This window comes from Theobroma umbraticum, unplaced genomic scaffold, assembly GCF_002168275.2.
Source record: "Theobroma umbraticum cultivar Fairchild unplaced genomic scaffold, ASM216827v3 scaffold_44.0, whole genome shotgun sequence".
NCBI lineage: Eukaryota > Viridiplantae > Streptophyta > Magnoliopsida > Malvales > Malvaceae > Theobroma > Theobroma umbraticum.
This window is the reverse complement of record NW_018397255.1, coordinates 10,676,321-10,685,037: the sequence shown is the minus strand read 5'-3', so window position 1 is coordinate 10,685,037 and position 8,717 is coordinate 10,676,321. Positions and strand designations below refer to the sequence as shown.

Genomic DNA, 8,717 nt, shown 5'->3' with positions numbered 1-8,717 from the left:
GTTTAAAGAAAAGCAATATAATTTAATTTTTTCTATAAATATCATCTATAAATAATTGCGCTTATTAGCATTTCTCTCATCCTTTTTAATTTCAGAATGTTTCACATTTGTTACCACCTGTCGAAAGTCTCGAGTACCAAGTCACAACCGTCATGGTTAAAGCAAAACCCGCGGGGGCATCAGAGGACGTCACCCATTACGCCACGTGTTAAACCAATTGCGCCCTTGATTGGCCTTTATACGTGGCGGAAATACAGTAGTTCCTCCGAGGAGTTATAACGATTACCGCTACTTCTTCTGAAAATTTAAGTACCGAAACTACCCTCCGAGGAAGTCCTGGCCACAGTCGCAATGTACATTAAAACCTGAGTATCTGTGTGGTCATTGTCCTCAATTTTAATGCCCTTATTGGGGTACCAGTTGTGCTTCGCCAACTTTCCTTTGTTCCTTATGTACGCTATTTATGGTATTCCTTCCTTTCTTCCTTCAAAAGCCAAAAGGCATCGCAACCACCATTATGCTTCTCGCAACTTTTCTAGAGCACTAAGGTAAATCTCTAGTCAATATTCTTTCGTTCATCACGATTCTTCTTTAGTGTCATTTCTAGATTTTTTGGCTACAATTTGTTTGTTTTGGGGTTGATTTGGTTTGCAGTTAGACATAGCAGGGTGACAACTTTTTCTCTTTGTAGTTTTGATGATCTCCATCTCTGGGTTTTGATTTGCTTGGTTGTGTTTCAGTTATATTTTTTTGCCGAATTAAGAAGCTTAGGTGAATTGATCAAGGCTTTAACTCAATTCTCAACCACAAACTTCAGTTTGAATAGAGACAAGTTGATTTGCTTCTTAATTTCTTGGGCTTTGACTCTTTCTGACTCTTCTCCTTGTAGTAATAGTGTTTTGTTTTTTCCTATTTTTTATTAATGAAATTTCAGTTGTTGATCTGAGCATGTTCTTTTAAGGATCAAAGACAACTGATTTATGCAAGAGTCAATTATTAGCATGATCGTATCTTCATGAGGTGTTCTTTGGCTTCTGGGTTTTGCTAACCAGTTTTTGATCTTATTGTCTCATCATTCATGATAAAAAGTCAATTCATTCCGGACTGAAAATATAGTGCAAGTGGGAAAAAAAGCCATTTCTTAGTGCAAACAATAAAAAAAAGTTCAATTCTTCCTTTTATTACGACTTGTTGTGGTCTGTAATATCTCTTTCTTTTTAGCGTACCTTATATGTCTGTTTGTGTGTTCATGGCTTCATGCATGTTGTTTTGATCGTATATCCATGCATATTTTTTTTGTTTTTTTAACCATGGTCAAACTATAAGCCGTGAAGAATTAAAAGAAATAAAAAAAATGGGTCTAAAATTTCCTGTCGAGTGTAGGTGAGCTTTATGTGTTCTTACTAGTTAAGTTATTCTGGCTATTGAAGTATAAACTGATTTTTTTCTCTTTTCAAATCTGTAGTCATGAATATCAAGACGTTTTATTTTGGGCAGTAGTTCTGTATCTAAAACCTAATTCGTTACAAGTTGAGTGGTTGATCATGTGCTAACTTTTTCCATATATTTTAGCTCATCATGCATGTTGTTTTGATCATACATTTATCCTTGCATATTTTTTGTTTTTTCAACCATTGTCAAACTATAAGCCGTGAAGAATTAAAAGAAAGAAAAAACGGGGTCTAAAATTCCTGTTGAGTGTAGATGAGCTTATGTGTTCTCACTAGTTAAGCTATTCTAGCTATGGAAGTATAAGTTCTCTTTTCAAATCTGCACTCACGAATATAGAGACCTTTTATTTTGGGCGGTAGTTCTATATCTAAAACTTATTTCATTACAAATTGAGTGGTTGATCAAGTTGCTAACTTTGTCCGTGTATTTTAGGTCATCAGCAGGTCTGCCCTGTAAAGGAATGTTATAGGATTTCGATATAGACATTCAGAATGGAGGATTCTGAAGGAAAAGCCTTCAATACACCAATGCCTGAAAGTTTAGATGCCAATGATTATTTGTTATCATTTGGGAAAAGCTATGGAACTTATGGGATTGTGGTTGCTGTTATTGTTGCCACGATAATACCTGTATTGCTTTCCACCATTTTCATGGGAAAGAAAAAGGGGAAAAAGAGAGGAGTTTCAGTAGACGTGGGTGGTGAACCAGATTATGCTGTGCGGAATGCTCGAATGACTGAGTTGGTTCAGGTTCCTTGGGCAGGGGCCACAACAATGGCAGCTCTTTTTGAGCAATGTTGTAAAAAGTATTCACGAGATCGATTTATTGGAACAAGAAAACTAATTAAGAAGGACTTTGTTACTGCTAGTGATGGCAGGAAATTCGAGAAGCTACACCTAGGGGATTATGAATGGCAAACTTATAGACAGGTTTATCATCGTGTTTGCAACTTTGCATCTGGGCTTGTTAATTTTGGTCATAACATTGATACTCGTGCTGCCATATTTTCTGATACTCGAGCGGAGTGGCAAATTGCCTGTCAGGTATTGCTATCATACTTCAATTTAACATTTCTTTTTGATTAATTTTCATTCTTTTTCCAATTAAATTTATGATGCACAGGCATCTTTCTTTTGGACTTCCAGGGATGTTTTAGGCAGAATATAACAGTTGTCACTATTTATGCTTCACTAGGCGAGGATTCCCTGATTCACTCTCTCAATGAGGTGAGAAAATTATTGCTTATGTTTATTTTCTTGCTAAATTAGTAAGGAACAAATGGTTTATTAAATGTATGCCTGTGATTCTATGGTTAAATAATATTGATTGTCTTCCTCACTTGTTTTCCGATGCTTGTTGAGAATATTGATGGTCTTCCTTGCTTCTTGTTTTCTAATGCTTGTCATCCTAATTCAAAGCTTTAAAATTATGACAGACCCAGGTATCGACCTTGATCTGTGAGTCCAAGCAGTTAAAAAAGCTGGCTGCAATAAGCTCAAGCCTGAAAACAATTGCGAATGTCATTTACTTTGAAGATGATGAGGCTGCAAATGTTTCTGGCTTATCTGGAAGTATGAGTGACTGGAAGGTTTCTTCTTTTCATGAAGTTGAGAAACTTGGAGAAAGAGCTCCCATTCCTCCTAGTCTACCATCCAAGGATGGAGTGGCAGTTATAATGTATACAAGCGGCAGTACAGGTCTGCCAAAGGTTTGTTACTCAATTTAGTTCCTTATCTTTCATGTTCAGTATTTTGTTTATAAGCGCAAGCTTAGGGCCCATCGAGAACGATACTAGCCAATGGCCTCAGTGGAATGGCAGGGACCGTGGATTTATCTTCCTTTGCTGGTTGCACATTCTGAAGGAGAATCTAGATTGCTGTATTTCTTTGCTTGATCGACTTGAATAAGAAGTGAAATATTTGAATGCAATTCTACTTTTGAATTCAAAATTTCAAAATTTAATTTGTGTCTGCATGCTGTTAATTGAACTGATGACTAAGCAATTATACTTTCCCCCTTCCACTGCAACTGAGCAACTACTTGTGCCCTGGTTGCTATTTCCTCAATTCCTGAGTTCTGTTTGTTGCTATGGTCTAACATGATGAACTGTTTCATGGGTTAGGGAGTCATGATAACTCATGGCAACATTGTAGCCACTGCTGCAGCGGTTACAACGGTGATCCCAAGACTGGGAAGGAATGATGTATACTTGGCATATTTGCCCTTAGCTCATGTCTTTGAACTAGCAGCTGAGGTAAGTTTATATCCATATTTTTTATTGCCTGTCACTGTCATTGAGATTATTCTTACATTTTTGCTTTCTCCAGTCTGTGATGCTGTGTGCAGGTTGTGCAATTGGCTATGGTTCACCTTTGACGCTAACAGATACTTCTAATAAAGTCATGAAAGGGACAAAGGGAGATGCTTCTGTATTAAAACCCACTCTCATGGCAGCCGTTCCAGCTATATTAGATCGTGTTCGAGATGGAGTTCTGAAAAAGGTGTGAAGTGGTTTGACTCTCTTGTATACATGGAGCATTTATCTGCACCATGCTCAGTTTTAGCAAATGGGGTAACTAATAAGCTGCCTTTTTTACTAATTAGTTCTATTTAATGTAGGTTGATGAGAAGGGAGGATTAGCAAAGAAACTTTTTGACATTGCTTATAATCGCCGCCTGGCAGCCATAGAAGGAAGCTGGTTTGGTGCTTGGGGACTGGAGAGATGGTTGTGGGATGGTATTGTTTTTGAAAGGGTACGTGCTATACTTGGAGGGCACATCCGATTTATGCTCTGTGGTGGGGCTCCTTTATCTGGGAATTCCCAACGCTTTATCAACATTTGCATGGGGTAATGATTCTTTCTTCTTGAGACGCCAATATAGTTCAATGAAAAATTTGTTTCTTTCCTTTGTATCTTATTGATTCCAAATAGTTGGCTTATAAAATATAAGGGAATTAGTTTCAACTTTCCAGTTAGAAATCATTCATGTAACAGTTGATTCTTAGAGCAGCTAGCTTGACATTGTTGCTTTGATATATCCATACGATCACCACATATCATTTTACATCTGTTGCTAGCTGCTTACTGACCATATTAGAGTTTTTCTAGTTAGTTAAAGTTTTGGAGAAATTTTTTGCAGTGAATGATCATATGGTTGGGGAAGTTTACCTTCAGATCAATGCTCAAGATCTTATCTCGTGATGAGTTGGTGAAAATAGAGTAGACAATCGTGAATTATGCTGTTTTAAAGTTCTGATTTTCAAGGAAATATGCTTTTATGATGTTATTTACTTTTATTTTTCCTTTTTATTTGCTGACCATTATATGCAATTTACCTTTTCGAACCAGACAAATATCTTTTGTTCTCTATATATGCGTTTTGCCTTTAGGAATGAAGCTTTGGATTAGCAATTAAAGAAGAAAACATCACTTTCTTTCACATTTGTTAACCTAGTGAACAGATATATGTTTAATGGAATTAGGGGATTGCCATATTTGTGGCTTCAGACATGTTATACATTGAGCATTTTTGGATTGCCAAAGCTACTGGAAACATGTTGTAATATATATTTTATTACTATGATAGATACTTTCAAGTTTTACTCTTGACTACAAGTTGGTATTTAAGTTAAAGTACTTGAAATCTGTATTTCTAAGAAAAACTCGAATCAATAGGGCAAAGACGAAGATTGAAGCACTCTAGGAAGTTCAACCTCAGCTCTAACCTAGATCAATCTTCTCTGCATAGCTTGCAAATTGGTTAAATAATCTCGTGATTAGTTTTCTCAGTTAAATTCATTTTCCATTTCCAATTTTCTTCATTAGGGCTCCCATTGGTCAAGGATATGGCTTGACAGAAACATGTGCTGGAGCTGCTTTTTCTGAGTGGGATGACACAAATGTAGGCCGAGTTGGGCCACCTCTTCCTTGTTGTTACATCAAGGTATGCCACATAAAATAATCAAGTTAGTTTTGAAACAGCCGTGTTTGCTTTCTGAAGGAAAGTTATAAAATATTTTATTTCTGCCAGCACATTTCAGCTTGTGGCTTATACCCTTGGGCGCTTGGGAGAAATGTTAGTGAACAATTATGATAGATTATTTCTGTGATTTTCAAATCGACTGAGGGAGACCTGATATTGTTAGGAACTCATGCTGGTAATTATTTAAGGTGCAGCATCTAAAATCTTGAAGAATTGGATTAATTTTGCAGCTTGTCTCTTGGGAAGAAGGTGGGTATACATCATCTGACAAACCAATGCCTCGAGGAGAGGTTGTTGTTGGGGGATTTAGTGTAACTACTGGCTATTTCAACAATCTTGGAAAAACTAATGAGGTGTACAAGGTAATGAATGCTTGCATTCAATTTCTAATGTGAAAGCAGTTTTGTGACTAGGTCTTATAGTCTGAGTACCAACTAATATGAACTTTTGTTTGCCTGCAGGTTGATGAGAAGGGCATGCGCTGGTTTTACACTGGAGACATTGGACAATTTCATCCTGATGGATGCCTTGAGATTATTGATAGGAAAAAGGATATTGTCAAACTTCAACATGGAGAGTATATATCTCTTGGAAAGGTATTTGTAAAAAACTTTGTCTGATACTTATTTCTTGAGGCGGGGTGGGATGCTCATTCCATTGAAATGCTGATTGCAGGTTGAGGCAGCACTGATCTTAAGTAACTTTGTTGACAATGTGATGGTATACGCAGATCCATTTCACAATTATTGTGTAGCTTTAATTGTTCCATCACGCCAGGTTCTTGAGAAGTGGGCTGTAGACGCTGGCATTAAGTACAAAGATTTTCCAGAGCTGTGTGGCAAACCTGAAACTGTTGGCGAGGTGCAACGGTCAATTTCAAAGGTTTGTTTATTTTTATTTAAATACTGTAACTTTCTCAGAACAACTTAGATAAGTTTCATATGCAGAAAATACATTTAGAAGTTATTATCATTATACATAAACATCCCAATCTACAATTGATGATCTCTCCTCAACTTTGTGACATTGTTGCATGTGTGCAATCAATAGTGCTTGTGTTATCCATGGTATAAGTTGTTGGCATTAATAATTTGCTTATTTGATGCTCTGTTCTCCAACTTATAAGCCTATTTGAGTTAGCATGCATCATCTGAGGAGGATTTCTTTGTTTTTCCTCTCTAAAGCATGTAAAGGTTAATAAATATTTCACATATGGTCGAGTATATCACACTGGCATTGCTCTTATTGGACTTGTGGGAAAAGGGAAAAAAGTTGGAATGGTAACCCAAGAGAATTTTGCATGTGCAGGTGGGAAAGGATGCAAAACTGGACAAGTTTGAAATACCTGCAAAGATTAAATTGCTATCAGAACCGTGGACACCTGAGTCTGGATTAGTTACTGCCGCTCTCAAAATAAAGAGGGAACAGCTGAAGGCCAAGTTCAAAGACGAACTTCAAAAGTTGTACGAGTAAAGCATAATGATAAATTATATTTCACCATGATATGCTCTGTTTTTTGTGAAATCTGTAGCCTGCTACTCTGTAGGCTTCTGTATTTTCCTACAAAACAAGATTTTTATTGAGTTGGTATAAATTATTGTAGTTGATATCTATGTAGACCTGGGGGTCAAAAGAAAATCTACCAAGTCGGCAGAGAGTTTAATACATTAATACTAAATCCTTGTCCCCCCACCGAGGGTTTCCATAGCCATGATTGTGGTTGTAATGCTTATATTTTGCATTTTGATTGGTTGATGTCAATGCGATATGTTTTTGTTCTGCTTTAGTAAAAAAGAAAGCATCAATAACAGGAACTTTACTAAAACTCTTCTATTGATGCAGACTGTCTCAGAAGTAAGGTGTCCTTGGCAAGAATGTGTTAGAATTGTTTCTCTTGAATTACTTAAAAATGAGTACCCTGGTTCCACGACAAGCTACAAATGGATGGATGGCCTAAAAAACAATATTATTTGCAAAAAAAAAAAAGAGATAAAACATAAAGTTAAGTAGGGAGTAGGGAACAATAATCATGTCTAAATCTTATTCTCCAAAAGAAAACGAAGATGAAGTTCAGGAAAAGGTTCAGACTGTAGTTAAAAGAGTTTGACTGATTGATGCATATTTAGAGCAGGCAATTGATCACATAATGGTTTATCTATTCATATGTTTCTTCATTTAAGACGATGGAACTGAGCAAACATCAAGACATCTTATGAGTTAAGATATTAGTGCTTTTAATTTTTTTTTTCCATATATACCTTCAGATTGCACCCATCTTCCTGCGACCATTTTCATAATGAATTCATCAGAATTCACTTGATAGGTTGCTTCATAGCAAATGAAACAAGTTCTTATAGCTTGCCTGAGGCAAACAAGAAATAAAAAAGCCAACATTCCTCCTCAAAAGTCAAAACACTAGTACACCGTCCATGAGCTTAATCTCACTGTTGGAAGAAAAAAGAATGGGTGGGAAGCTTTATGCGGTGATGATTTTCTGATGCATCAGCAAGGGGAATAAACTCTTCCATGGTTACATCTCTCAGCAAGAAGCTAGTATTCATGATCTGATTCAATCTTCACTATGAGCTTTCCCCTTCCCGTGGTCAGTGTATATTCAACAGAAGAAAAGAGCTGAAATTCTATTTCTGCTCAGATGAAGTGGAGCTGACTGTAACAGGCAATTCTGATAGTGATGGCCGTAAGACAAGATATAAAGCAGGTCCTAAGAATGGCACCAATGATAAGGGAAGAAGCCAATAACCTTTGTCATACCTGCAAATAGGAAATGAATTCCCATAACAAAAATGTCGTGCCTCATAAACTCTTCTTATAGAGGGTTTGAAAGTTACATTCAAGCAACAGCTTAGTAGTCTCACTATTGTCTTACCATTTACGGGCTGTCATATCATTATAAACCCAAAAAGGAGCAAAGGCAGATAGTACAGTAAAATCAAGGCTTGTGATGTGAATCTGCAAAATAGAGATTTGACTCCCAACATAAATATACTTTAAGCTCCATGAGATTATAACAACAAACTGACAATCATGAGTATTCAGAGATTGACTGTCTTACAAATTTGCTTTCCCTGAAGTACTGGTAAAACTCTCTCCAAACATCAGCATTTGCTAAACCTGCGTAAATGATTAAACCTATTCCTGCAGCAAGCGAAATCTGATGTATAATAAAGTTAATTTTCAAATTTTGCAGTAAACAAAATGATCAGGAACACACAAAATTTTCTACTATCAGTGATAGGAGAAGGTGTTCAAGGATGACAAAG

General features: G+C 36.6%; 2 protein-coding genes across 2 annotated transcripts in view; one reads left to right on the top strand and one right to left on the bottom strand.

Moving 5' to 3' along the window:
* Positions 1-390: 390 nt before the first annotated feature.
* LACS8 (AMP-dependent synthetase and ligase family protein) lies at positions 391-7,147 on the top strand. Its single transcript, XM_021444963.2, has 12 exons — positions 391-548; positions 1,885-2,495; positions 2,598-2,678; positions 2,888-3,160; positions 3,575-3,706; positions 3,780-3,953; positions 4,072-4,301; positions 5,280-5,397; positions 5,667-5,798; positions 5,898-6,032; positions 6,112-6,318; positions 6,745-7,147. Exons 2-12 carry the CDS (start codon positions 1,944-1,946, stop codon positions 6,907-6,909), a joined length of 2,199 nt encoding a protein of 732 aa, XP_021300638.1. The 5' UTR covers positions 391-548; positions 1,885-1,943; the 3' UTR covers positions 6,910-7,147.
* A 514-nt stretch (positions 7,148-7,661) lies between these two features.
* Positions 7,662-8,717, bottom strand: part of LOC110410090 (uncharacterized) — a 4,206-nt gene continuing 3,150 nt past the window's right edge. The window contains 3 exon segments of the mRNA XM_021419680.2: positions 7,662-8,208; positions 8,324-8,406; positions 8,510-8,608. Of these exon segments, the coding sequence (XP_021275355.2) occupies positions 8,076-8,208; positions 8,324-8,406; positions 8,510-8,608 (315 nt within the window). The 3' untranslated portion in view covers positions 7,662-8,075.

What these genes read in the sequence shown, in the direction of transcription:
- LACS8 (XM_021444963.2), top strand. Translation starts at nt 1,944, where the DNA reads ATGGAGGATTCTGAAGGAAAAGCCTTCAATACACCAATGCCTGAAAGT. An exon ending in AAACTAATGAGGTGTACAAG is followed by an intron (nt 5,799 to 5,897) that starts GTAATGAATGCT and finishes GTTTGCCTGCAG; the next exon opens with GTTGATGAGAAGGGCATGCG. An exon ending in AGTATATATCTCTTGGAAAG is followed by an intron (nt 6,033 to 6,111) that starts GTATTTGTAAAA and finishes TGCTGATTGCAG; the next exon opens with GTTGAGGCAGCACTGATCTT.